The sequence below is a fragment of the Ascaphus truei genome, chromosome 8 (assembly GCF_040206685.1).
Source record: "Ascaphus truei isolate aAscTru1 chromosome 8, aAscTru1.hap1, whole genome shotgun sequence".
Taxonomy (NCBI): Eukaryota; Metazoa; Chordata; class Amphibia; order Anura; family Ascaphidae; genus Ascaphus; species Ascaphus truei.
Genome location: NC_134490.1, coordinates 31,993,129 through 32,015,136, shown reverse-complemented (window position 1 = coordinate 32,015,136; position 22,008 = coordinate 31,993,129). Strand labels below are relative to the sequence as shown.

Below are 22,008 nucleotides of genomic sequence, written 5' to 3'. Positions count from 1 at the left end.
GCCCACTCTTTACTGGGACTTACAGTGCTAGAGGGGCCAGAGAATTCGTAGCCCAAGGGGACTTGGCTACACCTAGAAACTCTGTTAGGCTAAGGCCCGCTCCCAGAGTCAGCGCGCCCGCACTGCAGACAGGCGGGGCGCTGACATACACAGACCGCGATATGCGGTCTGGGGGAAGCGGGAGCCGGGGCTGGAGTGGGAGGGAGGGGGCGTGGTTTAAGCGGACCCGCTACCCCGTCCTGACATCCAAGCTCATGATCTTCTGTTTGAGCCCTTCGGAATCATCTATTTCTTTACAAATATTAACAGCATCCGTATATATTGGTATGTGCAACACACACACGCACACACACACACACACAGAGACAGGCACTCACGCACTCAGGCACACACATACACAAACACACACACACACACACGCAGGCACTCACGCACTCAGGCACACACATATACAAACACAGATAGGCACTCAGACACACACACAGACAGGCACTCACGCTGCTTTTCCTCCACACTCCTCCCCACTCCCCGAAGCCGCCCCTCCTCCCGAAGCCTCCCCTCCCCATTGGCTCACAGCCACACCACGTGACGCGTCGACGCTTGGGATTACAATTCTCTTGTATCCCCTAGCGGCTGACGCGTCACAGCGTGTAGTGAGCTGTGCAGCCAGGGGGGACCGGGACCGGCTCGGGAGGATTCCCCTGCTGGTGGGGAACGCTTGTGTGGTCGCCCGTGCCGCCGGGCGCAGCGGGTCCCAGGCCTTAATCTCTCCATTGTTGGACCTCCTTTACTTTTGGTCCGATCTCTCTCCTAGAGGACGGCTGAGTCTTTTCCCAGGCCCCTGCAATGGAACGTCTTGCAGCCATCAGAATATGTGACACGAATGTGTTTGTATTTCGGTTTACATTCTCAATGTGTTTTGCCAGAACCATCGTGAGCGGATCTAAGGGGATTCTTATTTCCATAGTTTCTCCTATCAGATTTTGAACCATTACCCAAAACGTCCGAATTTTCAGGCAAAACCACCATATATGAGCCATATCTCACGCACCTCCACAACCACTCCAGCATAAATCTATTACCCCTAGAAAGATCTACTTCAATCTCTGGGGGTCAAGATACCGATCTTATATATATATATATATTCTCCTTCGTTTGTACTCGCTAATATTATACATTTCTAAGGTCAAATCCTGGGAGTTTTGTCCTGTTATTTCAGAGATTTAGGGGAGTGTGGTCCATTACTATTCCTTTGTGGGTCACTTACACAAGGGGTGCTCAACTCCAGTCCTCAAGCCCCTCCCCCCCACCCCCCAACAGGTCAGGTTTTCAGGATATCCCTGCTTCCGCACAAGTGTCTCAATCGGTCCCTGCTTCAGCACAGATGGCTCAGCCAGTACCTGCTTCAGCACAGGTGGCTCAGTCTTTGACTGAGCCACCTGTACTGAAGCTGGGCTATCCTGAAAACCTGACCTGTTGGGGGGCTTTGAGGACTGGAGTTGAGCACCCCTGGGTTACACCACTGCTTGTTCAGAATTGTTGCACAGAACATTCTCGTTGGTGCTCAGGTACCAAATGACGTTGCCACATTACACACAGGTAAGGGGAGTTTTACCATAGCCACAAACTAAAGAAATAGGGTTTATTTGGGGTGACGGTTTGGAAACAGATTACAACAATAAGAAGATATAAAATACACTGTAACATCAATATTCACATTTCTGTATCTTCCATTTACTGGGGCGGCCCCTGATACCCTGAGAAGGATGAACCGACAGAGGCAAAATAGGGCATTTGTCCTTGGTATCATATATATCGGGGGTCTCAATATATTGACAGTCTAGTGTGTATTAACCTCTTCAGTGTCGGGCGGAATAGGAATACTTTGCTGCTCTCTTCAGCCCTGCAGGAGTTAAAGAAGCAGGGGGTGGGGAGACAGGGGCAGATGCGCACCTTAACTAATTAACATCATGTTGATCACAGTCCGGGCTATAGATTTTGGGGGGGGAATCCCCTTCAAAGGCAGATGTCGGCCACTGCGACATTATTCCACAGGGGTCCCTCACCCACCGGCTCCCTCCTTCGGGGCCTTGGCTTCAAGTCTTCTGACATTCACAGTTGATTTGTGGCAGGGCTTGTCTTTGAAGTGGGTGCGGGGGGGGGGGGGGTTGGGAGGTTCCAGTCAAAGATCCATTTCCAGCACCTTGGGTAGGTCATTTTATCATTCTCCCTTTCGCTTCCGGAGAGATGATTGTAAGTCCTTGGGGTCAGTGGGCTGTGTGGTGTTCAGCCCTGGGTGCAATGTCAGTGCCACATGGAATGTCCTTGTGATAAGCAGGGCTCCACATACACACACACTCTCTCTTCCACGCGCCTACTCTCTTCCACGCACTCAATCTCCTCAAAGTACTCAATCTCTTCCATGCACTCTCTCTCTTCCATGCACTCTCTCACTTCCATGCACTCTCTCACTTCCATGCACTCTCTCTCTTCCATGCACTCTCTCTCTTCCATGCACTCTCTCTCTTCCATGCACTCTCTCTCTTCCACACACTCTCTGTCTTCCATGCTCTCTTCCACGCTCTCTCTCTCTTCCACACACTCTCTGTCCTCCACGCCCTCACTCCACACACTGCCCTTTCTCTTGATCATTTCCCTTCTCTTCAGTATAATGTTGATCTGATAAACAAGAATTACAGCCAAACAGGTTACTAACACCTAGGGCAGAGAAGAAAAGATTGGTAATTAAGGCAGCATTTTAATGTGTCCCCCTTTCCTTTCTGGACAGGAATATGTTGCACTGTATTATAATGAGGGATTCCAGCTTCAGGTTTTAACCGAGAAACACTGAAAGAAACACAGACTGATGTTTCACTTCCAGGTAAAACCGATTAAAACCATAAATGAAGCGGAATTTCTTAATGAATTAGATCTCTTGTAGAAACCCAGCCGCAGATAGGAAGCAAAGGCAACTCAAGGGACGAATGGATACTAAAACAAAGTGCCCAGATAAACACTGAATTCAAATGAGTGTCCATTTTTGTTTAACACGGATAAACACATTTCTTTGTTTAAATAAAATGAAAACACAGGAAAAACAAAAAAATAAACACCGCAAATCGTAATGCCTAAATATAGGAGGAGCGGCTTGGGGAGTCAGACACTGACTCTTTAAACAAGGGCACTGAGAATGAAGCAGGAGAACCTGGCTTAATTCCCCCACATATTGAATGGGGAAAAAATATATATCATTTTTAAAACGGCAGCTTGAACTGCAGCTTTAAGAGCCCTTAATCCACATGGTAATAAGGTTCTTTACCTCCAGGAAGATTAGTCCTAACGCCAGCCCCCCAAGGAGTAGAAGGTTTCCCCGGCCCCAGCTCACGATCTTGTTCAAACAGCCGTCTAAGTAGATCAAATCCTGTGCCTCCCAGTACTTGCGGTTCTGGGTCTCATACCCACACATGGTGTTAATGACATTCTGCAGAGACACGGGGGGATGGGGGACAAGTATCAAGTTCAATGTGGCCCCATGTGCACCAGCTTGTGATTTAGGGATGTCAATAGAAAGAGGTATGGGCGTTTCTATCTCCAAACAAGTGGGACAGCTATGGGCACATGTTTTGCGCCCTCCTATGCCAACCTTTTGATGGGTTGGTGGGAAGCATCCCATGTGTTTGGAGAGGGAAACCACTATCGTCATTTGATTCATTTTGGCCGACGTTATATAGATAGATTAGTTATATAGATAGATTAGTTATTTAGATAGATATAGAACATTCAAGAAATCCTTTATTACATGCAACCAGTTATCACAATCATAGTCTTTTTAGAGGTATAACTTATGGACAATTTTTACGCTTACGTCGTAATTGTTCCAATATGGAAGATTTTGAATCTAGACCTAAGGAACTATTTGAATGCTTTCTTTCTAGAGGATGTAACAAAAATATACTCGAGGATGCCTAACTATCAAAATGCTCCAGCTAAAAATAGAGGACTTGATTAATCCTGAATACACCAGATTTCAAAATCGAGTTGATCTGAGACGTGGGGGAGCCATTCGCAACAACTATGCCTCAGATAGTGACCCTCCATATTTTATTACGACATTCAGTAATCAAACAAATGCTATTAGAAGCATCGTTATTGGGCCACTCTTAAAAGGAATTGCAGCAGCAGATCCTTAATTTGTTTTGTTTTTTAAATCACAAACACTTGGAAATATTGTGTCGCCAAGTACTGTATGTTGAACTCAGAAAAACATTACAAAAGAAGAGATCTCATCTGTCCAACACTTAAGGGCTGCTTTCCATGCGGTCAGTGTACAATTTGTAAACATGTATTAAAAACAAAGATGTTTGATAATATGGAGGGAACCAGAACATTCAATATTCTCTCTTTTGTAACTTGCAATACTGACTATGTAATTTATATGCTAATATGCGGTTGCAACAAACGATATGTGGGTCTACCAGCGAGACCATTCAAAATCCGCATTATGGGGCATATGAGACTTATCCTGAAAAAAGATCAGTTGCACCCAGTCTCCAAACATTTTAGCTCATGTCAACTAGGGACACATACACACTATGTATAAATGTGCTGCCATACAACATGTGAAAATGTGCTGTAGAGGTGGGGATAGAACAAATGTTTTATATAGAAGAGAAGCACTAGATCGTCTGATCCCTAAAGGATTAAATTCCGAATGGGATCTTATATATTTTCTTAAGGACCTCGTATCTTTTTGTTAAACATTTATAACAATGTATATGCTTACGATGGCGAAGTCCTCCTTATCTGAAATGTTTTGTATGGGTTTGCATTACTTTGCATTCTTTGGTTGGTTTTCTTTATTTATTATGGATCAATGATTTGATCTCTACATATTTTGTTCTTTTTGAGCTATATATCAAATTCAAGACATATTAGATTATTGATAAATAATAATTATTAACAAAATTGCCTATTCTATGCCATTCTTTGTATGTATTTTGCCAGCATTTAGAAATGGTTTGTTTGACATCTCCTGAGGTTTTTTAAACTCTATTACTATACATCGTTTGTTACAAAGTCAACGTGCCACTTTATTATAGCAATCTATACATGGTATGATTCTACTATAACTGTATCAGTTACATTGCCCTAGTCCTGTTTGATGTGGGAACATTAATTTAGCTATAACATCTTTTAGCTCTATATATATCGTTCTCGTGACATTTATAGGTTCCTTTATGGCGCTTAATTTCTCATTGTCTGTTTAATTTTTCAGTTAACTTTTAGTGTATTTTCTAGTTACAATGATCATATTTGGGTAGTTCCATATTATATACACTTTTTGTTATAGTTCCAGTCCATGAATATATTATTGTGATTTTCTGGCTGTTTTGAGCTGTCATTGATACTTTTGAATTACTCTTTCCTTCTTTTTGGCAATACACTTAAAACAATTGTTGTGTGGTTTACCTTAACCATTAAAAGAGTCATCCAATAAGTTCATTAACATCTTTATTTAAATATGATGACACATTTAAGTACAGTATAACCAATGATTATGCTCCAGCAGATGTCAATGACACCAATCTATGCCATTGTATTGATTTACATGTTTAATTTCACTCAGATGTCTCTGATTATGAAGAAGGGGTTAATAGTCATTTCCCTGTTACCCCTTTGTACTCCTTGAAAAAGCGCCTCTATGGCGTGAAACGCGTGGGAGGAGGTTTTGTTTTATTTGTATTTATGTTTTGTGCTTTTAGTATATAGTTTATAAAAAAAATAAATTATTTTTCTACCAACCCTGTGGGTTTTTTGAGTTGTTTTTCTTGGGTTTCGCTGTCCCACCAATCAACTGAATGTGTTGCTGTATCCTGTTCTCGATTGGAGCGACGCGCTGAGGCTATACAGTTCCGTGATTTTGTTTATCCGCCCCTGCTGCAAACCGCAAGCAGAGCCATGTTGCCACCTGGATCAGAGAAAGTAACCCTATGGAGTAACTGAAACTCCTCACCTCCGAGGACTACTACCAGAGAGGAAGAACTTCCTAAACGGATCATGTCTTGGAGGTAATTGACTTTGCTCCATAGCCATTACCCTTACTGGTCGTCCTGTGTGAGCACGACATTGCTCCCTCCGCTATCTTCCCTTACTGGCCAAATTACAAGATACCACAGAACAGTTTGTATTTATGCCTCTATAGACATTACCCAGCATATCTACACCACATCGTTGGACCTTATCAGTCCGCTATGTTATTGCTATTCCTGGAGTTTGAATCTGCTTTTTTTCTATTTATAACGGACCCCTGAGGAAGACGGACAGTCGAAACGCGTAGGGCGGAGTCGTGCAGTTCTAAGACTTTGGGGGACATTCATTCACAGCCTGTGGACTACACTATTCAGCCAAGTGACTGCCTATCGGCCATGCAGCATGATGTGAAGCTGTTTTTTGGGAGTGTCATCTGCTTGCTTCTGTGTTGTGACCCTGGGGGTCTAGATGCCTACTACAAAGACACTTATGTAAGTGCATTACTTTGTGTTTTTTATTTATTAAAGCAATTTTACACTATATTTGCTTTCTTTTTCTGTTTGTCGGGGGTTTCCATCCCTCTATCTCTTCTATGGATCATCTGAGATATTACCTGTGATGGTGTGCAGTACTTACCTGGATGAATCACAGTTGGTTACTCTATAATACCTATCTGCCTGTTTATCACGTGGAACACGTGAGTGTAAAAGTCCAAGATTATTCCTCACTGTTTTATTTTAATATACAGTGTTGCCCTATTTTTTCTGTTTTATATTTCTTTTCGTGTTCTGGACGAAATTTGCGCCCCTGTTGTTTTTCATCATATAACGGATCCCTTACCTGCCCTTTCTCTTTTATGCAGCAAGAGTAGGGGACACCGCAGCGCTCCAGGCTCGGGTTTGCATCTATGCAGTTAAAGTAGATATTCTGCGACCAGTCTGTGTAAGCGGTCACTCCGCAGCATTCAAACTTCAAGACACAGAGAGGAGGGGTGAGGTTCAGCGGCACAAATCCGGCAATAAGCACGGTACATTGCAGAAACCACTCAGCCACATAACAACTTCTGTTTAATATGCTTTATCATTTAAGATTTGTTATAATAATTCTGATTTTTATACAACGCTAACAGTGTGTGCATCTCTGTATATAGAATTTTACAGGTACAGTGAGTCCCTGCTCCAAATAGCTTACAATCTAATCTCCATGCCTGAGGCGCAGGGAAATAAAGTGACTTGCCCAAAGTCACAGAGCTGATACGGCACTTATTCCCTCACCTGCTGTCTCTACAAATCTCCCATCATACCACTTAGATTGTAAGCTCCCCAGCCCAGGGATTTCCTTTGCTATTGTCTGATTTTGCTGCACTTATTGTATTATTATAATTCCCTGTACTGTATTATTCCTTTAATAAAGTGCTGAGTTCTCTGTGGACGCTATATCAATAAAGATAGATACGTACATACATTTCTGGGATTATAACCGGGTTCACCCACTTCTAAGGCTGTGTTTGTACCGCTAAGATGCTCATTCAACCCAACCACAATGCGGACATCACAGGTATAAGCAGTGTTCGACAAACCTATACATTTGCTCGCCCCGGGCGAGTGGATTTAACCCCCGGGCGAGTAAATATTGGCCCAAGCAGCACACGTTTGGTACTAGGTGGCGAGTAGATTTTTTTGTGTGGCGAGTAGATTTTTTGGTGATTTGTCAACCACTGGGTATAAGTACCCCAGTATACACAGTATATATGTAATCAGTTCTTAGAACAGGGGTGCACAAACTGGGGGGCTCGAGATTTTCTGGAGGGGCGCGGCGGTTACAGAGGCCCCGCGCTTCCCCGAAGGCCTTTAAATTAAATGCTGTGGCGTCATTTGACACCGGAGCCAAGCAGGGGAGAGGGGCGCGAGCAGGGGGGGCGCAGGGAGAAGAGTTTGCGCACCCTCCTCACTGACCCTTGGTTATCGGTGTGAATTAGAGGAGTGGGTGGGCGTAATACACATGTAACATGCAGACCTGTGTAGGGTCCGTGCATTTGAATATATTGCAGTTATACTTATTTTATAGGGAATGGAGATGGAATGAAAGTGCATGGAGCTACTCTCCATTAATACCCTCGTACCTCCCTGGATATAAAGGGCACTCCAAAAGATCTCCACCTTTTATTACGTGGTTTCACCCCCCTAGTGCAGGAGTGGGCAACTCCAGTCCTCAAGGGTCACCAACAGGTCAAGTTTTAAGGATATCCCTGCTTCAGCACAGGTGGCTCAATCAGTGGCTCCGTTGAAGACTGAACCACTGCTTGAGCCACCTGTGCTGAAGCAGGGATATCCTTTAAACCTGGCCTGTTGGTGGCCCTAGACTATCAGAGTTGCCCTAGTGAAATAGGATGCACAGGTGTTGCCCTCAATCCGGCTTCGTTTATAATTGTAATGTTAGATCCTTTTGCATTTGTTCAAAATGGAAACGCCCTAATTTCTTAACCCCTTCGGTGCCAGGGGGCCAGCAGTGGAGCCCTGTCACCGAACGGGTTAAGTTCAAAGTGAATCAGCAAAGTAAATTGTGCCCCCCCTTTTTTTATGTAAGATTTCCCCTCCTCCCCCCCCCCCCCCAGTGTTTCCTGACCCCAGTGTTTCCTGACCCCAGTGTAGATACTGTAGGGCTGATGCCGTTTTCCATATGATCCCCCCTCTGCGCTCACCTTTTTCTGTACGTAATCGATGAAGTTCTGCAGGTCCAAATCCTGTCGGTACTGAGTGATGGCTTTAGACATCAGAATGGCGGCTTTCTCCAGAACCTGCGCAGGTCACATGGGGGAGGGAAACCGTTAACCTCTCCTCTGCTGGAAGGAGATGCTGACCCCAAACCTGCCAGGGTCCAAAGGACTAAAGAGAGTTGGATCAAAGACTGTCACACAGATACCATACATCTCTTTTGTGTGTGTCACTGTGGGGTGGGAGAGAGGCACAGGTCCCTTCCGTCTGTGTCACTGTGTCACCCTATGATGGGAGGGACAGACTCCAAGAGCCACAAGTCCCCTCTATCTATGTCACTGTGTCACCCAATGGCCCATAGATCCCTTCTGTCTGTGTCACTCTTCAGTGGACGGGACAAGCTAACTGAACAATAGTCTCTGTGTCATTGTCCCATTCCTTAGCGGTAGGGACAGTCCCCCTCTGTCACTGTGTCATCGCAGAAGCAAGTAAAAGCATTACCATTCCCGAGAACAGAAAGCCAAGAACAGCAGCTACGAGCTGGAGGATCAGGATAAACAGCAACATCCAGGCAAACTGGGAGCAAGACAGAATAATGTCCCAAACTTCCCTTCAGCCATTTCACGCACAACGCATTGAGATAATAGGCAACCGCCTTACACCCCTCACTACCCACCTCTCTCTACCCAGAGTGCCTGGTAATGCAGTGAGAACATGGAAGCCCCGGTTTAGCAGCACAGCTATCGCGTTTGTATGTACATGACTTGGGATCCCATTAGTTTGTGTCACCATACACGTGTGAAGGGGTCCACGGGACTTAAAATGGTGAGACACACTGACATAGAGGCAATGCTGTTAACCAGTGGTGTGGGACAGGAGCATGGGTCCTACGCAAAGAAAAATGCATCGATATCTAAACTGCAATCAATTCCAATTTCAATGAAGAAATATAATAGAACACACATTTCTTCCTCTGTCCCACTCCATACCTCAGCCCCAGTCCTAATAATAACATAATCATAATCGGTCAATCACTATGCTGGAGTTTCTTGCTGATACGTGTATGATATTAATTGATAAACTATAGACACATCTATCTATCTATCTATCTATCTATCTATCTATCTATCTATCTATCTATCTATCTATCTATCTATCTATCTATCGTAATCATCTATCTATTAATCATCTAGCTATCTATTAATCCTCTAGATATTTAAATATCTATGTATCAATCCATCTTCTAGCTGTCTATCAATTCATTATCTATCAGTGTATCTATGTTCTATCATCTATCAATCAATTAGCTATCTATATATCTATGTGTATCAATCTTAGTCTATCTATCTATCTATCTATCTATCTATCTATCTATCTATCTATCTATCTATCTATCTATCTATCTATCTATCTATCTATCTATCTATCTATCTATCTGTTCTGTCTGTCCTGTCTCTGTGTGTCTGTCCTGTCTGTCCTGTCTCTGTGTGGCTGTCCTGTCTGTCCTGTCTGTCTGTCCTGTCTCTGTGTGTCTGTCCTGTCTCTGTGTGTCTGTCCTGTCTGTCCTGTCTCTGTGTGTCTGTCCTGTCTGTCTCTGTGTGTCTGTCCTGTCTGTCTCTGTGTGTCTGTCCTGTCTGTCTCTGTGTGTCTGTCCTGTCTGTCTCTGTGTGTCTGTCCTGTCTGTCTCTGTGTGTCTGTCCTGTCTGTCTCTGTGTGTATAAATAGGCACTGCTATATAAGGATGAAGCCAGGTGAATCGCTACTTACAATTTTCAGCAGGAAATGCAGGTCCCTCAGGGCTCCCATACACCCAACAAAGGTCACAGCAAACATTAGGATCCCCACAGTGATTAATATGAGCGCAGGGTCTGTGGTGAGAGAATCCATAATACCTGATCGGTGGGAGAGGGAGAGGGAGGGTTGAGGTTACAGCACTGGGACATTTACAGCTGGTAACAATGCGTTCATTTCTGAAACCTATGTCACATACAGATGTAGAGAACTATATTGTTCCCACTGGGGGATACAGTTAGATGTTCTGCATTTAAACTGTAATTCAAAACAAGAAAAAGCTCTTGCACCCGCATAAGTATGTGCAGAAAGTACGGTGCAAACAGGGATGATAATTGTAGAATAACAAAGATAAATTCATAGAGGTACTACACTCAGCCAAGGGTCATTAAATGTATCTGCTGTAAGGATTAGCAACAGGTTAGTACTAAACTGGAGTACTGCCAAGCAGAAGGGTTAGTGCCAAATATATGGATAACACTTTGAAGGCTGTCCAAAAGTGATATAGCTTGTACATCCAGAATAGACAACTCGTCGCAGAGCAACAGGGTATAACAGCCTTGTGAGGCAGTGGTGGAACTCCCTGATGCTCAGTTACATACCGTATTGACCCGAATATAGCACGGCCTCGCACATAATACGACCCCTAAAGTTTTTAAGGTGTTCTACATGGAAAATAAAAGGTGTTCGGCTGCGCATATAATGCAAGTACAGTTTTAGGAAGGACATTTTTAGGAAAAAAACATAGCACTATATGCGGGCCAATACGGTAAGGACTGGTCTAATGTATTATTGAGTGTGGTATCACAAAGATACATAATGTTGTAGTGAAACCAGCTACAAATGGTACATAATAGATAGTGTATCAAATTGCATCAAAAACTCTCTGAAAACTATGGACAGAATAAATATCCGTAAGGGGCCCACTTCGTACACAGCAGTGGTATAGCGGGGGAACCGTTGGGCTGTGTGCTCATCCCCCTTCTTTGAGCTGTGTAGCAGGAGTTCAGAGTGATGCTGTGTGGTAACCCCCTAGTGTAAGTATCAGTATATTTCATTACAATCGAGAATAGATTGAATGATATCACTATTCAGTGTACTGTTTCTTTAACAGACAGAAAGGCCGTCAGGGAAGTTGTATTAGGGTCACGGTGATTGTGTGGCATGGGGAGGTACATGACACAGCGATAGTACAATATTCAAGAATGAGACGCGGTGTCACGTATCTTGATTACAGACTCTGAGTTAGAAAACAGTATTGTTTAGATCACCATATCTCTGCTACGGCCTTATAACAATGGTATCTTTCCTGTAGCCTTGTAACAATAAGGCCTCGTCCAGGGTGCAACCGAACGCGCTGGTGCTCGAGCGCCGTGACGTCAGGCACTCAGGTTGCCCGGGCGATTTCTGGCCAGCTAGTTGCGCGCGTGGGGGGTGTAGGGGGGCGCAGCCATGACGTCACGGAGCTGGATCGCCCTCATTGGGTGAGCCGCTCACGTGACGCGCCAGCGAGCGGCAGAATCAAATGTATTTGTCTATGCAAGCAGCTGAGCGCTCACGGGCACGTGCGCGCGCACATTGGACAGACTCGTTGCGATCACGAGTTTGATTGCGTGTCGCATTAGCGCGCAAGCGCGCTCAGCTTCACCCTGGACGCGGCCTAACACAGCAATGGTAGCAAGTAGTCTAGAAGTGAGGCACAGTATCTCATAGATCGCCATGTCTTTAGTAAAGCCTCAAAGGTACTTGAAGATATTAACATTCAGCTGCTGTTTTCCCTGGAGTATCACATATATATATATATATATATTGTGACAGAAACCAGGGGATGGTAATAAATTCCGTATATAGGGCTCCCAGGATACTAGACAGTTTCTATCCTGTTTGGCCTGGGAGTGCAGCCTTATAATACATACACTCCATCCCACAGTTTGGCAAGCGCTGGAACTGAGGGATGAGAGATCCAGACCAGAGTTTGTCTGCTGCCTGATTTCTGTCTCCTGTCATGCTAATTAGGAATCAGGTATGAAAGACTGATTTCCTGTTTGCTCTGGTCTCCCCACAAGAGCCAGGAGGCTGGAAGGCTGCTGAACTACAGAGGGGAGAAGCCTCTTCCCCAAACAGGTTCAATCTTTCTGTTCATTTGTGTAAGACTGCAAAAGTACCATGTTTTGATGTTGGAAGTGGAAAAGCCACTTCCAACCCTGAGTCAGGGATATCTAAGTTAAGTTATCGCTCAGGTGAGCAGCTTTTGTTTTGATCTGTTTTCTGTTGTATGCACTGTGGCAGTCTCAGTGCCTGGGACTGAATAAACCAGGCATAGCCTGTTTAAAGGAACAGTACGTGACGCCTCATCATTTAACCTACCCTAAAAGACCGTGTTCTAAACAGTCCCGGACAAACGACGGAGCCCCGGAGTAAGCCGTTTGTCACATATGGTGGAGAATGCGGGCAGAGCACTAGGGGGTCTGCGGGTTTAAGAACTTTGAAAAAAAAAAAAAAGTTTTTTCCATCCTCTGCAAACAAGATGGAAGACGTGGTGGGTGCGCTGGTACGCAATGTCGCTGCCCAGAAAGACGCGAATGAAACCCAGCAACAGCTGTTAATAGCCCAGCAAGAAACTAATGCAAACCAGCAGCAGACGAATGCAGCCCATCAACAGCTGCTAATAGCCCAGCAAGAGATTAATGCCAACCAGCAACAGGCGAATGCCAACCAGCAACAGGCGAATGCCAACCAGCAACAGGCGAATGCAAACCAGCAACAGACGAATGAAGCCCTGCAAAACGCGAATGCAAACCAGCAAGAGACAAACCGCTTGCTGAGAGAGGAGCAACAGCGGTTCGCTCAGGGCTTACAGCAGGAACTCGAGATCCTGAGGGGGACTATCAGTAACCTTCCACTGGCAGCGGCAGCCCCAGTTCCGAAAATGACCAGGGCAAGCCACTACCTTCAGAAGATGGGACCCTCGGATGATGTGGAAGCCTATCTTCTCACGTTTGAACGCACGGCACAGAGAGAGGGATGGCCAGAAGCTGAGTGGGCTGGTCTAATCGCACCCTTCCTAAGCGGCGAACCCCAGAAGGCTTACTTTGATCTAGAGCCAGCCGAAGCTAACGTCTATGCAAAATTGAAGTTCGAGATCCTCGCCCGCCTCGGCGTAACCACGGCTGTTCGCGCCCAAAGGTTTCACGCATGGTCCTTCACGATGGATAAAGCCACCCGAAGCCAGATGTATGACCTCATCCACCTCGCCCGGAAGTGGCTACAACCCGAGATCAACTCAGCCAGCCACATCGTGGAACGGTTGGTCATGGACCAGTTCTTGAGGAAACTTCCCTCTGCCTTACGCCGTTGGGTCAGTCGGAGTGACCCCCACAATGCGGATGAGCTTGTGGCCCTCGTAGAAAGGTACAATGCAGCAGAAGAGCACCCGCAACCCACAGTCGTGGAGCAACCCCACTACCCGAGGTTCCAGGACTCTTCCAGAGACGGTAAAAGGGTACCGGGGTTAAGGGGCGCTGAAGAGCGGCGACCACCTTCACGCAGCACCAGCAACAGTGGTTCGCACACTAAGGGCAATAGCCAACATGGGGAGCCGGGAAAAGGCTCTAAGTGGGACACAGACTATGTACCTAAATGTGTAAATTGTCATGAGAGGGGCCACACAGCAAAAATCTGCCCACTAAATTATGAGCCCATGCAATGCAACAGCGTGGAACCTTATTCGCTGTTGTCCCAATGTATGGGCCCTAGCCCAGAGGACCCCTTGAATAACCATCTGTGGGCATTTGTAAAGGTTAATGGTAAGAGGGTTCGGGCACTTCTTGACTCTGGGAGCATGGTCACACTAGTGTCCGAATACCTCTTGCCCATTAAGAAGAAACAGGGAAACAGTTCACAAAGAGTGGCAATTTGTTGTATACATGGGGATAATCATGAATATTCCACTGTTGATGTTTTTTTTGAAACAGAGTTTGGTTCTTTAGATTTCAAGGTGGGTATTGTACCCAAACTGGCACATGATGTGTTAATAGGGACCGACTTTCCCCATTTTCTAAAAATGTGGTCCCCCGCTCAGAATAGCGCCCAGAGTTCAATAGCGGACCATAACGAAGTATTAGAAGAAACAAATCCTTTCCCTTTTTCAGAAATGGAGGTTGACGAGGGCCCAAATAAGAAGGGGGAAAAGGAGGAGTGCTGTAAAATTCCCTTCCCCATCACTACTTTGGTAGGGAATACCCCAAATCAAGATGTTGAGCAGACACTTACCACCCCAGAACCGGATAAGACCCTCGCTGACCTAGAGGTCAGTCCTGGGAGTTTTAAGAAGGCCCAGTGGGAGGACCCCACATTAGCGGTAGCAAAGGGAAATATACGGGACCAGAATAGTACTCCTGGCCAACCAGATAGATCACTTGCTTACCCCTACTTCGAGGTAGAGAACGACCTAGTATATCGGGTTGATAAAAGGAAATCAGTTACAACTAAACAATTGTTGGTACCACGGACATTCCGTAACGTAGTATTACACCTCGCACATAGTCATCCATTGGGGGGACACCTAGGGGTGGAAAAGACAAAAGAAAAGGTTCTCCGAAGCTTCTATTGGCCTGGGGTTCTGGCAGAAATTACGAATTATTGTTCCTCATGCCCAGAATGTCAGATCACCGCCCCGTTCAAGGCGTACCGCAGCCCATTGGTACCCCTTCCCATAATAGAGGTACCATTTGACCGGATTGCTATGGATCTAGTAGGACCCCTAATAAAGTCTGCTAGGGGACATCAGCATATATTGGTAATATTAGATTATGCCACCCGATATCCGGAGGCAGTTCCCCTACGTAGCACCTCAGCTAAAAACATAGCAAAAGAGTTAGTAGTTCTGTTTTCCCGGGTCGGGATTCCTAAAGAGATTCTATCTGACCAGGGAACACCATTTATGTCCCAAGTAACGAAAGAGCTATGTAAACTCCTAAAAATCAAGCATCTCAGAACCTCAGTCTATCATCCACAAACAGATGGTTTAGTGGAAAGGTTCAATAAAACCTTAAAGAGCATGTTACGGCGGGCGGTTGATAAAGATGGGAAAAACTGGGATTGTTTGTTACCGTACCTGTTATTTGCCATTAGGGAAGTTCCCCAATCATCCACAGGCTTCTCCCCGTTTGAACTATTGTATGGCCGACACCCAAGGGGCTTACTGGATATAGCCAAAGAGACTTGGGAACACGAGGTTACCCCTTACAGAAGTGTAATAGAGCATGTTGCCCAGATGCAGGACCGCATTGCTGCAGTCCTACCCATAGTGAGGGAACACATGGAGAAAGCTCAAGAAGCACAGAGGAATACATATAATAAGGGTGCTAGGGTCAGAATTTTTTCTCCAGGTGATAGGGTACTAGTTCTGGTTCCCACCGTGGAGAGTAAATTCCTTGCAAAATGGCATGGGCCATATGAGGTCTTGGAAAGAGTGGGAGAAGTAAATTATAAGGTAAGACAGCCAGGTAGGAGGAAACCTGAGCAAATTTACCATATAAACCTACTCAAGCCCTGGAAAGATAGAGAAGTCTTGTTAACCCTAGTACCCCCAGGTCCGTCAGAGAATCAAGAAACTGACCCAGAGGTTAGCATAGCTGAAACCCTGTCTGTTCATCAGAAACGAGAGGTTCAGAATTTAGTGAAAAGAAACAAAGAAATCTTCTCTATACGGCCAGGTAGAACTAGCGTAATTGAACATGACCTAGTCTCTGAACCGGGGGTCCGAGTTAACCTTAAACCGTACCGAATCCCAGAGGCCAAAAGAAAGGCTATAAGTTTAGAGGTTTAAAAAAAATGCTAAAACTAGGTGTAATTGAGGAATCCCAAAGTGGGTGGAACAGCCCTATAGTCTTAGTCCCAAAGCCAGATGGTACAACAAGGTTTTGTAATGACTACCGGAAACTAAACGCGGTGTCAAAATTTGATACTTATCCTATGCCCAGGGTAGATGAACTTGTAGAGAGACTGGGCAAAGCCCGATATCTCACAACCCTAGACCTAACAAAAGGGTACTGGCAGGTTCCCCTCACAGAAAGGGCAAAAGAAAAGACAGCCTTCTCAACCCCAGACGGCCTCTTTCAGTATAAGGTGTTGCCTTTTGGCTTACATGGAGCTCCCGCCACATTCCAAAGAATGATGGATAAAATTTTAAAACCACATGCTCGGTATGCTGCCGCCTACCTGGATGATGTGGTAATCCATAGTGAAGATTGGCAATCCCACCTTCCAAAGGTCCAAGCTGTGCTTGACGCAGTCCGGTCTGCTGGACTAACTGCTAACCCCGCTAAATGCACTATTGGTCTGGAGGAGGCCAAGTATCTGGGATATTCTATTGGCAGAGGTTTACTCAAACCCCAAACACTCAAAGTGGAGGCGATACAAAATTGGCCAAGGCCAGTTACAAAAAAACAAGTAAGGACCTTTTTGGGCTTAATTGGGTACTATAGAAGGTTTATTCCCAATTTTGCAACTAAGGCAACCCCACTAACTGACCTCACAAAAGCAAGAGGACCGCTAATGGTAAAGTGGTCCCCCGAAACCGAACAGGCCTTTAGAAGCCTGAAAGAAGCTCTCTGTGCCCAACCAGTGTTGGTCACACCTGACTTCTCCAAAGAGTTCGTAGTCCAAACCGACGCATCTGAGGTAGGGCTGGGGGCGGTACTCTCCCAGGAGTCTCAAGGTGAGGAGCACCCCATCCTTTATTTAAGTAGGAAACTAAATCCCCAGGAGAAAAATTACTCCATAGTAGAGAAAGAGTGTCTCGCAATAAAGTGGGCTGTAGAGACGCTCAAATACTACCTGTTGGGGAGAAAATTCCGGTTGGTCACAGATCATGCACCCCTTACCTGGATGTGTCAAAACAGGGAAAAGAATGCTAGAGTGACCAGGTGGTTCCTAAGCCTACAACCCTTTAAATTTTCTGTGGAACACAGGTCAGGGCACAAACATGGCAATGCTGACGGGTTGTCAATGATGCACTCCTTAATATCCATGGTCGCTCATCCCTCGAGGTCTGAGCTGGGGGGAGGATATGTGACAGAAACCAGGGGATGGTAATAAATTCCGTATATAGGGCTCCCAGGATACTAGACAGTTTCTATCCTGTTTGGCCTGGGAGTGCAGCCTTATAATACATACACTCCATCCCACAGTTTGGCAAGCGCTGGAACTGAGGGATGAGAGATCCAGACCAGAGTTTGTCTGCTGCCTGATTTCTGTCTCCTGTCATGCTAATTAGGAATCAGGTATGAAAGACTGATTTCCTGTTTGCTCTGGTCTCCCCACAAGAGCCAGGAGGCTGGAAGGCTGCTGAACTACAGAGGGGAGAAGCCTCTTCCCCAAACAGGTTCAATCTTTCTGTTCATTTGTGTAAGACTGCAAAAGTACCATGTTTTGATGTTGGAAGTGGAAAAGCCACTTCCAACCCTGAGTCAGGGATATCTAAGTTAAGTTATCGCTCAGGTGAGCAGCTTTTGTTTTGATCTGTTTTCTGTTGTATGCACTGTGGCAGTCTCAGTGCCTGGGACTGAATAAACCAGGCATAGCCTGTTTAAAGGAACAGTACGTGACGCCTCATCATTTAACCTACCCTAAAAGACCGTGTTCTAAACAGTCCCGGACAAACGACGGAGCCCCGGAGTAAGCCGTTTGTCACAATATATATATATATATATATATATATATAGACCAATGTTCTAAATAGTAAAAACACCACTAAACTAAGAGTGAAGCAGAAATGTCGCCCTTAAGGAATGATGACAGTATATTGTTGATGGGGGAGATTGTAAATGGGGAATATTATGCCAGATTTTGTTAGGAGGCTGTGTGGTGATCGCTTTGATGTTAATCTTTGAAAATGCTATTATCTGTTTTTTTCTTTTTATTATTATTTGTGTTAATGTGTTGAATTTTGAAATCATAAGTATGATGAGCAATACGAAAAAAACAATTTTGTGTAAAAGTATGTTTTTCTGTGTTTCTTATTGTTTTTCTTCTGTATTGTAATGTTGTTGTTTAATGTTTGTAAACCCAATAAAAAACTATTAAAAAATTTTTTTTTTAAAGAGTGGGGCTCAGAGTGGGGCTCAGAGTGGGGCTCAGAGTGAGGCTCAGAGTGGGGCTCAGAGTGAGGCACAGAGTGAGGCTCAGAGTGAGGCTCAGAGTGGGGCACAGAGTGAGGCACAGAGTGAGGCACAGAGTGGGGCTCAGAGTGAGGCTCAGAGTGGGGCTCAGAGTGAGGCACAGAGTGGGGCACAGAGTGGGGCACAGAGTGAGGCTCAGAGTGGGGCACAGAGTGGGGCACAGAGTGAGGCACAGGGTGGGGCTCAGAGTGGGGCACAGAGTGGGGCACAGAGTGGGGCACAGAGTGGGGCTCAGAGTGGGGCTCAGAGTGGGGCTCAGAGTGGGGCTCAGAGTGAGGCTCAGAGTGGGGCTCAGAGTGAGGCACAGAGTGAGGCACAGAGTGAGGCTCAGAGTGAGGCTCAGAGTGGGGCACAGAGTGAGGCACAGAGTGAGGCACAGAGTGGGGCTCAGAGTGAGGCTCAGAGTGGGGCTCAGAGTGAGGCACAGAGTGGGGCACAGAGTGGGGCACAGAGTGAGGCTCAGAGTGGGGCACAGAGTGGGGCACAGAGTGAGGCACAGGGTGGGGCTCAGAGTGGGGCACAGAGTGGGGCACAGAGTGGGGCACAGAGTGGGGCTCAGAGTGGGGCTCAGAGTGGGGCTCAGAGTGGGGCTCAGAGTGAGGCTCAGAGTGGGGCACAGAGTGGGGCTCATTGTGGGGCTCAGAGTGAGGCTCAGAGTGGGGCTCAGAGTGGGGCTCAGCGTGGGGCTCAGAGTGGGGCTCAGAGTGGGGCTCAGAGTGGGGCTCAGAGTGAGGCATAGAGTGAGGCTCAGAGTGAGTCTCAGAGTAGGTCTCAGAATGAGTCTCAGAGTGGGGCTCAGAGTGAGGCACAGAGTGGGGCTCATTGTGGGGCTCATTGTGGGGCTCATTGTGGGGCTCATTGTGAGGCTCAGAGTGGGGCTCAGAGTGAGGCGCAGAGTGAGGCGCAGAGTGAGGCTCAGAGTGGGGCTCAGAGTGAGGCTCAGAGTGAGGCACAGAGTGAGGCTCAGAGTGGGGCACAGAGTGGGGCACAGAGTGGGGCACAGAGTGGGGCTCAGAGTGGGGCTCAGAGTGGGGCTCAGAGTGGGGCTCAGAGTGGGGCTCAGAGTGAGGCTCAGAGTGAGGCTCAGAGTGAGGCACAGAGTGGGGCTCAGAGTGAGTCTCAGAGTGGGGCATGTGCCTCATGGATCAGCATATCTTTGCTATAGCCTCATAGGCTACGGCCCCAGTGTGCGCGTCTCGCGCGACAGTGTGCCTGGCGGCGCTCATCCCCGGCATTCGAGCGGTCTGAAGGACTTCAGGCAACGCGCGTGGCATCACGCAGCTGGTTCGCCCTCATTGGCTAAACCGCCGCCGTGACGTGGCCACCGCTCGTCCGCCGAGCCAAAAGTCAAATATCTTGACTTTTGAAGATGTGGTCACGCATCGCGCTTCCTGCAGGCGCGTGCAGGGAGTTGTTGGGGCCGGCCCCATAGAGGCGGTGCATCCCGTCGTGCTCGCAGCCGCGGGCAGTGGGGACAAGGCCATAGTCTGGTGGAAGGTGTGCGTGAACCAGACTGCAACCCCCCCTCCCCTGAGTGTAGTACCTCTCTGAATTTAGTTTATTAGTCTATATGTCCGTCGTTGTCCATGTTTATATGATTGGCTACGTTTCACCTTTACTAATCATTTTCCATTTCGCTATTGCATGTATTAAAGTATGTTTATCTTATATTAATTACCCACACCTCACTTTACCATTGCACTGAGTGCATCTCTATAGGGAATCTGTTTTCTTCGTCATAGGCCAGAAATGGATCTGCATGTATTATTGTGTGTTATATATGTAAAAAAAAAACATGTCATTATAAAATAAAGGCAAATATTACAATATGGAAGATCACCAAAAAAAAAAAAAAACTCATTTGAGAACATCTTTTTGGGGGGGGGGGGCAGAATTTGGTGAAAATGGGGAATATTTGCGAGTTTCGTGTGCATGTTAAAGTAAAATCTACAAATAGCCTCTTAATAAAAGCACCATCTTTACAGCAGGACACTGGGGGGCAGGGGGGGATTCTCTTCTCTGCTCCAAGCAATACGTTTTACTTACTTGCTTCTCTGGAGAGTTTGGCATAAACTCCCACCGAGATCATCAGGCCGCTGGCTACCTGCGCAGGAGGAGAGATGTGATATTAACCCCTTCAGAGCCAGAGGGTTCAGCCATGCATTGGGAATCCGGGGTACGCTGCAGCTCCCAAGGCGGTTGCATTTTGATTACTGGTAGTCTGTTTATTTGTAAAAAAATCCCCGAGCTGTGCATTTGAAAATCACCTTCTCTTAGGAAATGTCCCATTTTGCTCCCGTGGGATCAGGCACTGACCCCCAAATAGGCAGCTACAGATGCATTGCGTGGATCTTATAAATGAAAGATCTACTCACCCAAAAAATATAACAGGACACAAACAAGGAATACTTCACTATTTGGTTGGTCCTCATTTCCTCTGTGCTGGGTTATATGAGGTCACAGAGACCCCAAATCCTACAGAGCGCTGCAGCGCGGTAGAGGAGGAAGGAGGAGGGCTAGGTCTTATACAGTAGGAACATAAGTGTGCTGAGCAATCAGGAACACACAGGCGTGTAGGGTCCTGTCCCGCGCGTGTTTTTTCTTCCTAGCTCTCCACAACATACTTTATTTGTATGTGTTTGGGACCTCATTCATTACGCTTTAACTCCTTCAGTGCCACAGGAGTACACAGCACAGTACCCTTGCGTCAAATGTTAAAAATTAAGCATTTCTAACTGACACAAATTAAATAGAAAATCGGTGGTGATTACAGAGAGAAAACGTGATGCATCCTGTTATATTATTGTGCTATGCAACTCATCTTACTGCTCCTATAACCGCTCCCTATAACTGACTCCTCCCCTAACTTCCTAAAACCGCTACCTATAACTAACTCCTCCCCTAACTTCCTAAAACCGCTCCCTATAACTCCTCCCCTAACTTCCTAAAACCGCTCCCTATAACTCCTCCCCTAACTTCCTAAAACCGCTCCCTATAACTCTTCCCCTAACTGCTCCTATAACTCCTCCCCTAACTTCCTAAAACCGCTCACTATAACTCTTCCCCTAACTCCTCCCCTAACTGCTCCTATAACTCCTCCCCTAACTGCTCCTATAACTCCTCCCCTAACTTCCTAAAACCGCTCCCTATAACTCTTCCCCTAACTGTTCCTATAACTCCTCCCCTAACTTCCTAAAACCGCTCACTATAACTCTACCCCTAACTGTTCCTATAATTCCTCCCCTAAATTCCTAAAACTATTCGATATAACTGCTCCCTATAACTCCTCC

The 22,008-nt window shown here is 46.1% G+C and overlaps 1 protein-coding gene across 2 annotated transcripts; it reads right to left on the bottom strand.

Moving 5' to 3' along the window:
- Positions 1-1,549: 1,549 nt before the first annotated feature.
- LOC142501368 (tetraspanin-33-like) lies at positions 1,550-21,619 on the bottom strand. Of its 2 annotated transcripts, XM_075611214.1 has the most exons (8): positions 21,094-21,618; positions 20,765-20,822; positions 10,512-10,636; positions 9,246-9,320; positions 8,732-8,827; positions 6,871-6,999; positions 3,320-3,481; positions 1,551-2,718 (listed from the first exon to the last, which is right to left on the bottom strand). In XM_075611214.1, exons 1-8 carry the CDS (start codon positions 21,148-21,150, stop codon positions 2,305-2,307), a joined length of 1,116 nt encoding a protein of 371 aa, XP_075467329.1. In that variant the 5' UTR covers positions 21,151-21,618; the 3' UTR covers positions 1,551-2,304. The 2 variants fall into 2 exon arrangements, with proteins under 2 accessions (XP_075467330.1, XP_075467329.1); XM_075611215.1 differs by lacking the exon at positions 9,246-9,320 and having other exon boundaries at positions 1,550-2,718; positions 21,094-21,619.
- Positions 21,620-22,008: the final 389 nt, after the last annotated feature.